At 37.1% G+C, this 15,136-nt stretch overlaps 2 protein-coding genes and 1 pseudogene across 2 annotated transcripts; 1 reads left to right on the top strand and 2 right to left on the bottom strand.

Annotated features, from left to right (window-relative positions):
* Positions 1–3,531: 3,531 nt before the first annotated feature.
* Positions 3,532–6,899, top strand: LOC121776208 (synaptotagmin-3-like). The gene is made up of 12 exons (XM_042173365.1): positions 3,532–3,747; positions 4,371–4,469; positions 4,568–4,618; positions 4,705–4,828; positions 4,928–5,046; positions 5,135–5,236; positions 5,315–5,389; positions 5,472–5,548; positions 5,628–5,877; positions 5,960–6,331; positions 6,411–6,536; positions 6,634–6,899. Exons 1-12 carry the CDS (start codon positions 3,637–3,639, stop codon positions 6,760–6,762), a joined length of 1,635 nt encoding a protein of 544 aa, XP_042029299.1. The 5' UTR covers positions 3,532–3,636; the 3' UTR covers positions 6,763–6,899.
* Positions 6,900–8,464: 1,565 nt separating this feature from the next.
* On the bottom strand, positions 8,465–10,540 carry LOC121777984 (annotated as a pseudogene).
* Positions 10,541–12,116: 1,576 nt separating this feature from the next.
* LOC121776604 (BTB/POZ domain-containing protein At5g03250-like) lies at positions 12,117–14,923 on the bottom strand. Its single transcript, XM_042173798.1, has 4 exons — positions 14,865–14,923; positions 14,112–14,181; positions 12,876–14,039; positions 12,117–12,533 (listed from the first exon to the last, which is right to left on the bottom strand). Exons 1-4 carry the CDS (start codon positions 14,921–14,923, stop codon positions 12,117–12,119), a joined length of 1,710 nt encoding a protein of 569 aa, XP_042029732.1.
* Positions 14,924–15,136: the final 213 nt, after the last annotated feature.

Here is a 15,136-nt window from a genome sequence, read left to right as displayed (position 1 = left end):
GTGAGCCAGCATTGCACTGCTATATTGAGCTATCTCGTCCACGTAATAGAGTCCTTGCTTTTTAGTGCCATGCCAAAGAATCCTCATTGTCTGAATATCCTGCAAAATACAAAAGTCAGGGTGCATTAGGAGCGTGCAATTCAATTCCTTAGTCACATGACTAATGGACATCAGTCTTTGAGATAAAGTAGGAACATATAGACAGTTCGTGAGTCGGAGTGTAGGTGAAATTTCAATTGTGCATGATCCTTCAACAGTAATCAATTCCCCACTCGCAGTTCTAATATATGACTTCGTGTCATTATCAAAAGTAATAAAATCATTCTTTTCCGGAGTCATGGTATCAGTTGCCCCACAATCAAATATCCGACCATTCGAGTATTTATCAATGACATCATGAACATGAAATGCAACGGAAGTTTCTCGTAGGGGTTTAAATCGATTTTTAGACACATAATTGAGGCAAATATGATATTCTCGACCTGTCTAGGGTTCAATTGCAATTTTTGGACAATCAGGGGGCGAATATTAACAGCATGGGGTATTTTCCGAAATTTCCAGTTCTTATGGGGTGCTGACTATAAATAAAGAGGATTTAAATTGGGAAAGTTAGGGTTTGGGATTAACCCAAACCCGTTACCTCCTTGCGCCATTCCGTCAAGGATTCCTGACCTCTCCACGAAATTCCCAGAGCCTCTCACGTTGCCGCCGACGGGTTGGTCCTCCTGACCCACTCCCGCCCCTGGTCCACCTGATTCCCCATGGTTTCCTCCGTCAATTCGTCGTGGTGTTCCATCGTTTTTCACCCCCAAGGCGAGCTTCGCTTGCGCCGCCCCTACCCTTGATTTCTATCGCTCCTCCCACCATTCTGGGTACCCCAATCGTTTGAAGCATGTCTCACATGTGTGCTTCTATTTTCTACAGTGGGAGCACCACAATTTTGAGGTGTCGGGGCGTTGATTTTCCCGATCGGCTGGTGGCGGAGCGGTGGGGCGCCGCGGTATGGTAGTTGCTGGTTTTGGGCGGTGGAGCCCTGTCCGATCGCAGCAAATCCGTGTCCGATTTCACCCCCAAATGATGAATCGGCATTGCTGCCGTTGGCTTCTCCGTTGGGTGAGGGCGATGCTGGTGGCATGATTCGACGTCGAGCCACCTCCGTCTTCACCCATCTGTAGGCTGCCTCCACTGATGGGGTCGGTTCCTCCTTCAAGATATCCCTCCGAATTGAATCGTACTCCTGATTCAACCCGATCAGAAATTTAATCAATCATTTCTCATTCGAGTGTGTTCGAAACTGATCGATTTCCTTATCACAACAACTAATCGGCTGCTTCTGGCTTCTGTTGATGTTGATCCACAACCCGTGGATCCTTCGGTAATAAGTCTCCAGATCGAGTTTCCCTGTTTGATGTTTATTGCTTTCTCTTCCAGGTCGTAGATGTGGTATTTGTCGGCCTTGTTCTCGAAGGTTACGGCAAGACTGTCCCACAGCGCTTTGGTTGTTAGATGGTGCGCGAAGTCGTCAACGATATCATTCTCGATGTTGTCGACGATCCTCGAAAACACTACCAGATCATTCTCTTCCCACTCGTCGATTCCCTTGCTTTCCGGTTCTGGGGGTTCGTTTCGGATGTACGAATAGGCTCCTCGGCCTCCTATCTTCACCTTGACCAGCCTTGACCAAAGGGGTTAATTCTTTCCATTCAATTTGAATGCGATGGTGACGCTTTTGCTATTCTTCAAACTGGGGTTATCTGTTCTGGTTTGTTATCTTCTGTATCTGACATTTTGGAGTGTAGGTTCTGGTTTCTGGTTGGAAAAGAAAAGGTCGAGAAATGATATATTTGGCTATGATGAGAATTTTCTGAACCAGGATCATTCCTGCTCTGATACCATGTAGAAAATCAATAAGAGAATTGGTCGTTTTATTCAATGGTGTGTATGATACAGAAATTACAAGAATATATAGATTAGAGTATCTCTACATATGGTAAACCTAATTTACAATGATTGCTATTCTATATAAGCCACAATATACTCCCATATCAATTGCAAATAATCTTCCTGATTTTATGCGATATTTCTTCTAACATATTTAATTTTTAAAAAGAGAGTCAATATTTTTTTGGTTGTATTCTCATTTATTACACGAGAAAGCTTCGAATAATAAAATGCAATTCACTAATTTAATGGTGAAGAGTGGTGATTTTTTTTCTATGTATTTTTCATTTTTGTGAGTAATAAAAGTAACTATATTTGAAATAATTAATGGAATGTTTAATTTATAATTTTTGTATAAATTTAAAATGTTGGTAAAATTTTTCGATGACGTAACTGGAAGTAAAGTGTTAGTAAGAACATGACGGAATAAACTATTTTAAAATTAAACCTTTTTTATAAAATATTTTATATGAAACATGTAATTAACCAGACTCAAAACTATTTTAAAATTAAACTTTTTTTATAAAATATTTTATATGAAAAATGTAATTAACCAGACTCAAAACAATCAAATCGATAGAAAAAGTTCATCATCCTCTCGTGATTTCACTTTTCTTTTTTCCTTCTTTTCTCCCTCAATTTGGAAACTAGATAATATTAAAGCACTTTATAAGATTGGCAGCATTAATGAGCAGCAAAGGAAAAAGAGCTATGCAATCTATTCTAACCTTTCACGATATTTTAGTTTTTATTTTTTCACGACATTTTCGGTTTCATATCATGTTTATTCTCGTTAATAATATACTCCACTTAACGAAAATTTGTAAACAATAATGAAATATACAAAATTAGAAGAAAGAAAGAAAGAAAGAAAGAAAGAAAGAAAGAAAGAAAGAAAGAAAGAAAGAAACAATTTTAAGCTTTTTTTATTTTTTTTCTGTTTTTAATACAGTTATTTTTCTTTTCTTATTTCATATTTTTATTTCTCTTTTAATGCATTATTTTATTTTATTTTCTTTTATTTTTTAGCTACTCCAGTCGTATTTTATTTCATAAATTTTAATTTTCAACAAAATAATTATGAAGTACAGCTAAAATAAAAAGTTCAAAACAATTATAATCATATCGCTTGAATTGCAATCTTTACTACTTAGTAATTAAATAAACAGCTATAATAATAAATTATTTTGGTTTCATATTTAAAATAGGATTATTTGTTTGTAAATTCATATTTTTGCGTCAAATTCTGGTTTGCATACCAGTTTTAATCTATAAACCGGTTTTCAAACTTGAATTCGACAAGAGTTTATTTACATGCAAATTATCGTATAAAATAAATGTTATGTTTTGTAACAATTTTAATTTAACAAGCATTATTTAGTTGTAATTTAAATAAAAACTTTATTTTAATAATAATATTTAAAATTGAATGGTTATTTATTATTTATTGCGTTTTTACAAATTTGAAAAATGGTTGACGTGTACCTTATACGTCCATTGGCGGTTTACACTCAAAATTCGTTCTTATTAAACGTTTCGATGTTATAAATGTTTCCTTTTTAAGATGCTATCGGATCATCTTTTCTTTTTTCTGTTCTTGTGTTTTCTCTGCAATTTGTTCGACACCAGTTCTGTCGCTGACTGCTACCATTTTAGAAAAATTAGGAAACAGAGTGTTTTTGCAGTGAAGGAGGAATGGGATTGTTGAGTAGTTTGTTTGGAATGATTGGTTTTGGAATTGGGCTGCCGATTGGTCTCTTCATTGGATTTTATTTGTTTGTTTACTCTAAATCCGAAGATGTTGAGGTAATCCCTTCTCCATATGTTGTTCACTTCTCTCTCTCTCTCTCTGTTTCTATTGTTACATTGAGATTTTATGCGATGAGGGGATTTATGGAAATCTTGAGACACTTATGCCTTTTTTGCTTCCCAATTTCTCTTCTCATGTATATTTAATCACATATCTATTCGTGTGTGTGTGTGTGTTTTAGTTGGTTGATTGATTAGAAAGTGATGCTTAGCTAAGTTAGTGTGGGTGTGTGTGTGTTCTATCACTTGGTTTTTGGCACCTTTTTGTTATTTCAGTGCAACATTCAAATTAAACGAGTTTATCTAATTATTTGGTATTACAATCATCATCATCATCATCATCATCATAGGAGCAATGTGAGATGGTGTTAGTTTCTGAGATCAAGGAATTTTTCCCGATGAATTTTAGAAAAATGAGTAGTTATGTGTAGTGGAAGATAACGGTGTAATCGTAGTTCCTCGTTAACTCTTTTAGGCGTGTCCGCGTTATAAGTAGCTTTATATGCAACAAACTACTGATGTTATAAGTTAGAATCCACTCTGTCGACAGATTATGTATCAATTGTTCGTTCTACGACGTTACTGGATGCGTATTCTGATTAGTTATGAATCGACTATAGGATCTGGAGAGCAAGCCACTCTGTGAGCTAGACCCCGTTGCATTGGAAGACCTTATGCCCGAGATTCCCCTGTGGGTGAAGAGTCCAGACTACGACCGGGTAAAAATGTGTATCTTGCCTGTTTGGTGGCTGTGTATTCAGAAAGAGAGAATATCTAGTTATAGCAAATGGTGTTGAAAAATGTTTTGAATATGCAGGTAGATTGGTTGAACAAATTTATATCACATATGTGGCCTTACATGGAGAAGGTATCTTGTGTAGCTCTTTAAACTTTTCAGTATATACTAATAATGCATCTAGAAGACAGTTTTTTTCACTGATAAACGGCGTCCAGGCAATCTGCAACTCGATTAAAAGCACAGCAGAGCCGATTTTTGCAGAGTACGTGGGGCAATTTAAGATAGATGCCATTGAGTTCAGGAATCTAAGCCTCGGTAATCTTCCACCAACTGTTCATGGTGAGCTTTTCTCCTTCTTGATTATTTGCTTGAACTAGATCTCCGACTTTAAAATGTAGAGCGCGTTTCTAAGAGAAATGCCTTGATGTTCTTTGGCAGGACTTAAAGTCTCTGAGACAAACGAGAGGGAACTAGTCATGGAGCCAGATATCAGATGGGGCGGTAATCCAAATGTGATTGTTGCAGTAACTATTTCGTCTGTAAAAGTGACAATCCAGGTAAAAGTCGGCGCGTCTCCTAAATGAAGGACTACATTTATTCAGTTTATATCAAGATGGTTTTTCATTAACGGGCCTTAAAACACAGTTAGTCGATTTACAAGTATTTGTTATGCCTCGGGTGACCTTGAAACCGCTCGTGCCTACAATTCCATGTTTTGCAAACATAGTGGTTTCTCTTTTGGAGAAGGTATGTTGTCAATACAAAGTTTAACTATGTACACATTCCTTTTCCATATTTTTTTGTGGTTTGTTTTCTTGCTTACAGCCACATATAGACTTTGGGATGAAGGTCTTGGGAGGCGACGTGATGTCCATTCCTGGCCTTTATCGTTATGTTCAGGTAAAAAAAAATCTCTAAGAGTTCTTCATCAACTCTTTTCATATGAATGATAAACTTGCATGTCATCATCTAATCTTGACAGGATAGGATTAAAAAAGAAGTTGCTAGTCTTTATCTTTGGCCAAAATCTCTTGAGATACCGATGATTGATGCTTCAACGTGAGACACTCGTTTGCTTGGAGTATATAATGTTACCATAATCCTGTTTCAGAACTGAAACTGTCCATCTCTGTTATAGGGTGGCTTTGAAGAAGCCCGTTGGGATCTTGCACGTGAGAGTTATACGTGCAACAAAGCTTCTGAAGATGGATCTACTTGGCTTGTCCGATCCATATGTGAAGCTGAACCTCAGCGGAGAGAAGCACCCGTCCAAGAAAACTACGGTCAAGAAAAAGACCTTGAATCCCGAGTGGAACGAGGAATTCAAGCTCTCAGTCAAGGATCCCCAATCTCAGATGCTTCTCATAAATGTCTATGACTGGGACAAGGTAATGGTCTGCGTTTTGGCGTTAAAATGGCTCGAGTTTCAAGCTGTTTTCTGTATAAATCCGGTGTGATGGCTTTTAACAGGTAGGCTCGCATGATAGGCTGGGGACTCAAGTTTTCCCTCTGAAAATGCTCATGCCAAACGAGGTGAAAGAGGTCACCCTTGAATTGTTGAAGGACACGAGCATCTCTGATGTTAACAAGAAGCAGAGAGGGCAGCTGTTTCTCGAGCTCGCATACGCTCCCTTTAGAGAAGACAGCCTCAGTTTCAGAGGGGTTCTCGATGGGTACAGTAGGAAAGACAGCGTGATGGATAGGGCTCTGAGCAACATAAGCATGACGAGTGCTTCAGGACTACTCTTAGTCACTGTGCAAGGTGCACAGGACGTGGAAGGATCGCGCCACAACAATCCATACGTGCTGATCATCTTTAGAGGGGAGACAAAGAAATCAAAGGTAGTCTTCATCTCTGACACAATACAATTGTTTCTTTACGTCTATTTTCGATAAAATGAAGAGAAATGGTATGTTTTAGATGTTGAGGAAGACGCGAAACCCTGTGTGGAACGAGGAGTTCCAGTACTTGCTGGAAGAACCTCCATTGCAAGACAAGATTCATGTGAAGGTTATGAGCAAAAGGAGCCTCAGCTTCCAGTCTAAGGTATGGTATTATTCAGTTCCTCTATTCTATTCCGATGCTTGACCTGAGGTAGCTCGGCTCATTTACAACCGTGGTGGATATTTTGTCCCCGACATAGGAATCCTTAGGGCACGTCGACATCAACCTTGCTGATGTCGTGCACAACGGGCGTATTAACCAGAAGTATCATTTGATCGACTCGAAGAACGGGGTGATACACGTTGAGTTGAGGTGGAAAACCATATGAGGAAAGGTTGAAGGTGATGATGCATTGCAGAGTGGCAGATGAGATAGATATGTATGGATACATATCTTGGAGGGTAAAGTAGTCATTTCAATCTTGTGGTTCAAAAGCTTGGCGCCAAAGCAGTTCTTATGTGAACATATAATTTGAAATGACAAAATAAAATTTGCAAATATTACAAAAGTTTATTTAGGAACTACATCTGCGAATATGAGTCTCATTTCTTTCCGGCCCGGGTTTTAAGAAATGTTAAAAAAATGGTAGATGAAAGTTAGGGGAATATATATGGATCCCACTTATATATACTCCCTCGGTCCGCGAATAGGAGTCCCGTTTTTTTCATTTTGGCCCGTCGGCGAATAAGAGTCCCAGTTCATAATTATTATAAATAGTAAAGAGGTCTCACATTCCACACCAACTCATTCTACTCACATATCATTTAAAACTAATATATACAAATGAGACTCATATTCCACTAACTTTCTTTCATCCACTTTTCTTAATATTTATTAAAACCCGTGTTGGATAGGAATGAGACTCCTATTCGCGGAAGGAGGGAGTATTAGTTTTAAATGATATCTGGATGGAATGTGAGACCTCTTTACTATTTTTAGTAATAATGAATTGAGACTCCTATTTGCGGAAGGACCAAAAAGAAAAAAAAAATGGGACTCCTATTCGCGGACGGAGGAAGTATAAACGGAGGAAGTATAAATAATTGTGATGGAGATTTATACTCTGTGGAGCAGCCAACTAAAAATTCTACGGAGATTTATATTGATTATAATGATACTCCTACTTCATATAGATTAAAAAGATATTTTCTCCGTCCAATAAAAATAATCATATTTTTTTCATTTTAGATAATCTATCACAATTAGTCTCTATCTATATTTAGTAAGTTCTTCTTTCTAAAGAGATGATCTAATTTTCCACTAATAATACTTCTACCTATTTTTCTTATATCTCTTTTATTTTACTAACTTTGCATTATAACCTTTATCCCCGTCTCAAACCTATCAATTTGAACTTTTATCGAAATATTCAAATTTCTCGTCCATTGCCAAAATTCTTTTGGTGGATGGAGGTGGTACATGTAATTATGTAAGCAAAACTGAACTTGATCCAGAAATTGGGCAAAGCTGATGACCATTCTAAGTATCAAAATAAATAAAAATTTAAATTGTAAATACTAAACTGGCAAGGCCTAGGTCTTGCTTGTTTGGAGAAAGAAACACAATTATCAAAAGAAATGAAAATCCAAAACAACTCAACATTTCGTGTTCATGCCATAATACAAATAGTACCTTGTATATTTGTTTTATGTAATTGAAAATGAAAACACAACATTTTCTCAAACAAATATTTTAGATAATTGTTTTGCAGATATTATAGAAGTAAACCCAACAAGAAAAATTTAATGCACAACAATTACTCACTGAAACGTTTCAAATATAGGAGTGCATAACATTTTTAGGTTAGTCACTTCATCTTCCTTAGCAAGAAAACCTAATTCCTCTAATTCCGCCACCACCGCTTCACGACCATCTATGCTATGGTTCACCCACAACATTGTTATTCGAGTACCGCAGCTTAAAAGTTGAAGGTTTGTTTTAACTAATAAACAAAAATAAATAAAACTAACAGATAAAGATAACAAATAGTAGAAAACTGAGTTTGGAACAATTGGTGGATGTATATCATGTAATGTGAAACATATCTTCCCAGAGCAAAATGGAAAGAAATATCATATTCATGGTCATAGTATACACAGGGAAAGAAGTAGCTGAACTCAATGTGCTATTCGATTTCTACCCTGAAGAGCCAAAATTGATAAATACTGTGACTACAAAATATTTTAGTGTGAATAGAAAATTCACTCATCAATAACTAGCACAATGAGTAGCATGGAACAGAGCGACAATACCAGGATCAAAATCAAAGAGGCATACGTGAGAAGCTTATTCTATCGTAAAACTAGCTGACAAGAGCAGGCAGACCTTTGAAACGGAAACAGAAACCAGCTCCTTGAAATGTTGCATCAAACTTCATTTATCTTCAGTGGGCTTGGGAATTTTCTTGTGTTCATAATTATCTATGTCAACCTTTTGTTGCAAAGCCTGTATAAAAGAGCATCTTCCTAAGTAAAAATTCACGACATACCTCACTTCAATTACGCTATCAGTAATAGGTTACCTTCAGCTCTTCCTCCAGCGAAGTCTTTTTAGGGTTGTAAGCGTTAAGAGGTCCCATTCGTGATAGTGCTTTTGTTGTCTCAATAATTTCCCATTCTTTGTCATCCCACACTTTAGCAATGTCCTTGCTGAACAAAAAATATTTGCTCCATTAAACAAGCAAGCAGATGAAGTGATGAACATATAACACCTCATTGTGGCTGACAGTGGTGAGTTTGAATAATCAATCAAATCAATCTCCATTTATCTATTGAGTGTGTACCCCAAAAGGTAGACAGATTCCAAAGAAATGAAACCTATATAGGAGGACAAGAAACAACTCACTTCCAAGATATGCAAAAACTACTAATGTATCATCCTGCAAAAGGAATACTATCTATATAATTAGTGTACCTTCATAACCAGTTATAAAATCCAAGTTCTTCTCCCAAACTGATCGGACAAATACTATATCTCTGGCCTGACGAATGTTCACTCTTGATGCAACTCACAACAAGTTAAACCAACAAGGGATAAACCATAAGCAGCTAGAATGGACTACCGTAGTCAATATTTGAATTGTTGGGGGCACCTTAAATCAAATATATGAGCGACGAGATAGATTGTAATAATTTCTTGAAAAGAGCTAAAATATGATTCATTGAGCTATAAAAGCTTGTACTCGTATGCGAGCACCATAAACTTCGTTTAGTCATCACGAAATAGAAAATTGCAGCATATTCAGGATTAGCTTGCATCATAATATCATTTTCACAAACTACCTAATCAGATCACATATCTTCACTCAGCAAACTTCACAAAACACAACAAAAATTGTGTAGAGCCCCGGGAAATTTTAGAGGTGATTCATTAAATATTTATATATCAGTGCAAAATTTATGGAAAAGAAAACTAGGATTGAACTCACAGTCAAACTGACCTCCCTTGAAGTAGATGCCGAGTCCCAGTGCTCCAATAACAGTGAGCGAGATCATCGGAAGACCATATCTCAGAAATGGCGATCGCCTGCCCCAGCGCTTGAACTTTGAGGCTGATGGCTGAACCCTAGCCGTTGACAGCGCTGATCGGTTATCTTCCATCGCCCCCTGAGCAACCGTCATATCCACTAACAATAACCATCCAACTGAATCAAAAGTTGAATGATCTCTCAATCAAAAAAATAATCCAGCATTTCACTGTCTTAGATAATGTATGCAATCAAGCATTAGCAGTAGCATCTCATGATTATCTCAGGCTGTAACAACATTTTTTTAAGTTTTCTTCATTATCAATACCAACCATATGTAACCCACATCTCAAAAAGTCTGCATACTCACAATTTAAGTCATCAAGAAGCAAACTTTCGATTAACACCTACAGCTCCAAATCTCGTTTATTAGTTTCATTTCAATTTCAAACCAATCCAGAATTCTAGTGAAAATACAGGAAATATCTGTTCATAAAAGCAGAATTCGACCATCTAAACAAAAAGAAATTTGTTACCTGGGCATAGAAATGGGCGGCGCGAAACGAGCGAACAGGTGGGTGGTGGTGGATTGCGACGGGTTCTGGCTAGAAGAGTAGAGAAGCAAGAATTGGGAATACGAAATTAGGAATAGTGCGTTGGGTAATTAAAAACAATGACTCGTTATTATTAAAAATACAAATCCCTTATTGACTCAAAGGGCTGGGTCGATACGATATATCGAAAAAGTTGTATTGTATATCGTATCGAAAATATCGATATGAAAGAATCATTAGCGTATCAAAAGTTTAGATATATCGAATTCGATATATCGAACTTTCGATATGGATAATATCAATATCATTACCGTATCGATATTTCGATATATCGTAAATCATTCAGAACGATATATCAAAGATCGATATGATTTCGATATATACGGTATATATCGATAATTCAATATGTATTGATTTTAAACTTCAATATGTATTGAATTTCAATATGTTTCGATATATATTTATGATTTCAAACTTCAATATGTTTCAATATATACGATATATTTCGATAATTCAATATGTATTGATTTTCGATATAATTCGATATACCGAAAATATCGATATATATCGTATATTCGATATAAAACAATATATCGCGATATAAGGAAATTCATATCGTTACGTATCGAAAATTACGATATACCGAAAATTCGATAATTTGTTGATATTTTTCAATACGATACGAGCAATATATCATTTTTTCGATATTTTTCCCAGCCCTAGACTCAATCAGATAATTAGTTTTAATATACTCCTATATTGGGGAGTGATCTATTATTAACTCAATTTTTAATGGCTAATTACAACTAATTTAAAACCATAAAATTTGTAGAAATTTAGTGGTTTACAAATGGCTATGTCTAATTTTGTTTTATTAAACATATCAATACTATTCATTGAATGTGTAACACAATTTAGCATTGACATTGTTTATGTGTTATATTGACATTGAGCTGCTCTTAAAAAATATGAAAATTCAAAAAAAAAAAAAACAAATTTTGACATTGAAACATATGCAAGTGAGATTTTGTTAAAATCCTTATAAAATTATGTTTAATTTGATATAAGCTGTATAAAAAAAATAATTTAAATTGAGATAGTTATAATCATTTAAACTTTGTAGATATTTTTTGAAAGTTAATTATAACTAACTTTTGGTCAATCACCATTAATATCCTTAAATGATCTTGTGGATCAATGTCTGTAATTTAGTTGTAGTTAGTAATTTAGGAATGAGGTAGCAATATATATAACACACCCACTCATATCATTCTGTGTTTCATTGCTGTCGTTGTAAGGGCATTAGTATTTAATCCCGACAATTCAATGTGTGTTTCATTTGTACGTCTCGTTGGACATTTGCAGTAGAGCCCAGAACCCTCAGTTTATCAATTTCTCACTCATTTATTTTCATGATTCCTAATGATAATTCTTCTAATTCACTCGAGTAGGGCGATGATTAGGTAAGTTGTATAGAAACTGCGCTGCCTAGGCCTCTATATCCATCATCCAAAGGAAAACATGATTAGGTAAGTTGTATATCCATCAATAAAAGCAACACTACAATCCTACAACACATATCTACACCCTCAAAATCTTGTGAAAAGAAAAACAAGAAAAGAAATGTAAAGTCAATCTTGATTGGTAGGTGACTTGGCTGCCTCAAACTTGAGATCCAAAAGACTTAGTTCTAACTTTCAAACCAACCCTATTATAGAAGTTGATCCATCTCCCCTTTCTCAGCTTTCTAACCTCATGTTTGATGTTATCACACTTGTTCTCGATGCGGGACATCCGCGCCCTCACCTCATTCAGCCTCATGCCAACGTCTCCTCCTCCCACACAGCTCACAATAGAGGGTCGCTCGTTACTCCCTCTTCCGAGGGTGTCTGAGACGACAAACCACCCAGCCATGTAGGAGCGCAACCGGAGTTGCTCGAAGAATAGGACCCGCATTGTCACCCTCAATGGCAACATCTTATTCTGAACTGCATCCGTACTAGCCTCTATCGATAGCTTCTGGCAGTTCATCAGCGTGCACAACAACTCCATCTCTTGGTCTGTTAACCATGGATGTGCCTGCACAGTTTGTTCAATAACTTCCATCAACCAAAAATATTTCTCAAAATACAATCCATGTCTATTTTCTTGGACAACATGTCATTTCAAATTTCAATTGTTAGAATTAGGTAGCTTACTCTTTATAGGTTACATAATGAATGAACATACACATCTTCTTTCTTGTAGAGACTATTATACTATTCACCAAGAAAAACACACAATCCATATCCATATTCCCATAAACTATTAAAAAAATGCAAAATCACTTGCTAATGAATACAACATTGTCATCTTGTTTCTTTGAGAGACTATTTTCATCAAGAAAAACACAAATATATGAGCATGGACATGAAGATTTACCTTGAGGTATATATCAATTGCGCGGTAGATCCCATCATCCAACGACCTGGCATATTCCGGGAGCGAAGCTGCAAGCAGCACAAAATTTTCCAACTTCAAGTTAGCATCATTTGCAACCTCAGCTAGGTATCCATCCAACAAATTTGCCACAACGCTCATAATTGGGGGAGAATCAAACCCTCCCGTAGACTGCTCCTCATCCCCCTCGTACTCCTCATCTCCAGCCATATCCAAGAAGTAATCAACTATTCTCTGCACACACTCCACGTCATAGAGGGTCTCCTCCATGGGGAGAGTATTCGGGATCAAAAGGTCATGCAGAGCCGCTTGATCTAGTTGTGCCCCAACCCGTCTCTCCAGTGTCTCCCTGCACCCGGTGCTAGCATCCAAGATCATAGCAAACTTGAGAAGCTTGAGCACAAATCTAGTAGGAGTAGCCCCCTTCTGATTGGGGAGCAGCTCGGTGATCTCCTCCACTAGAGTCATCTGCTCAGCCTCAGACAACGAATGAGCCGATTCATGCTCCCTTTCACAAAAGCTACCTGACCTTGATATCCCATGTAAAGGGAGATGCCTCTTAGCATAAAGCATGAGAGAGACACCTATCCTGCTAGGCGCCATCCCTTTGCAAGAAACGGCGTCTATCACTCTCTTGAAGAGGGAGAGGTTGAGCACAACCACGTCATCGTGCCACCAGTCCCCAGCCGGGGAACAAGGCTCAGAGGCTGAGTGTATTCCATTCCACACAGGGCTCTGGTGGGCGCGGTGAGGCAAACAGCCCCCCCTTTCCTCACAGGCCTCGGCAGCGAGGGAGTCAATGCAACTTGTGATAATGCCAAGCTCCTCCGAGAAGGGAAGAGCTGCCTCGCAGGTCTCAAGGGCTTGCACGGTGCCCTCCCAACTATTGAGAACTTGCTCGAGAAAGGCTGCTGTCTGAGATATGAGGTTTCCTTCTCCATATTCCTCTGTCATTTGGAGGTGCTCAGCTGCGCATCTCAAGCTCACCGCGTTGGTTGCAGTGAGCTCAAACTTGACATTGTAGCAAAACTTGGCTACAAGGAGGAAGGAGCCGGCTCCACCGGGTAGATCATGGAGAGATAAGACATTCTTGGCTTGATCACGGATGATTCCCTCCAACAACTTGCTCCTTGATAGAAGAGGAAACTGGAATGAACCAACAATTCATTAAGAAAACACAAAGGTCTAAGAAATAGGCATAAGATCTGAGAGAGAGACCTTGTGAAGATGAAAGGACGTCTCTCCAACTTCGACACGAACATCACTCGGAAGGCTAGTGGTGCAGACCCTGAAAACAACAGTCTCAACAATCATCAACCATTACTAATCATCAAACTTTCTAAATCATCAAACTTTCTCACCTATATACACTATGAACTCTTTCAAATTCAACATGTTTGCTTACATTTAATTCATGTCACATCAAGGAACAAGATTGTCCTTCTGCTATATACTCCCTCAGTCTACTATATAAAGAACTCTTTCGACTCAGCACGGATTTTAAGAAGTTATTTGACTTTGTGAAGGAAGCAAGTGACTGGAATGTGAGACTCATTTATAATATTAGTTTTATAATAGTATGTGAATGTAAAAAGTTACTGCAATGTGATGTCCGTATACTAAAAGTGAAATAAAGTAAATGCATCTATAAATGGTGGATACACCAAAATAGCAAAACGACTCTTTAAATGGTGGACGGAGTATTTCCTTTCACCATACATGAGCAAAAACCTTATTTCACAAAGAAATCAAAATCATGATATATAAGATCAAGGAATAAATAACAACGAAGCATTCGGTTTGAAAAACCATGATCGAATTTCAGATATGAGTATCCAATCACTACATAAAAAGAGGTCAAACAAAATTCAATCAAAAACATTTACTAGAATAATTAAAAAAAAACATGAAGAGATCAGAATTTGGAAGAAAAACGGAATATAAATTAAAGAATGAAGAAATAAAACTAACCAACTTTGGCCCTCCAACTGAAACACATCTGCTTTAGAACCCAACTTCATGCATGTCATTTTTTCTCACGATGCCATACATAAACTGCAATTTGCTTTTAGGATACAATTTTACAAAAAGGTGTTCGTAAATGAAAAGGGATCTTACATTGGAAATTTGACAAGTGAGTATTAACTTGAGACAATTTTATATTAATTGAATCTATTTATACTAATGTATTGTCAATAAATATATCAGGGAAAAATTCTATTTTTGGTAATGCATGTTAATGG

The sequence above is a fragment of the Salvia splendens genome, chromosome 18 (assembly GCF_004379255.2).
Source record: "Salvia splendens isolate huo1 chromosome 18, SspV2, whole genome shotgun sequence".
In the NCBI taxonomy this organism is placed as follows: Eukaryota; Viridiplantae; Streptophyta; class Magnoliopsida; order Lamiales; family Lamiaceae; genus Salvia; species Salvia splendens.
Note: the sequence above shows the minus strand (reverse complement) of the source record. Positions and strands in the feature narration are given on the sequence as shown.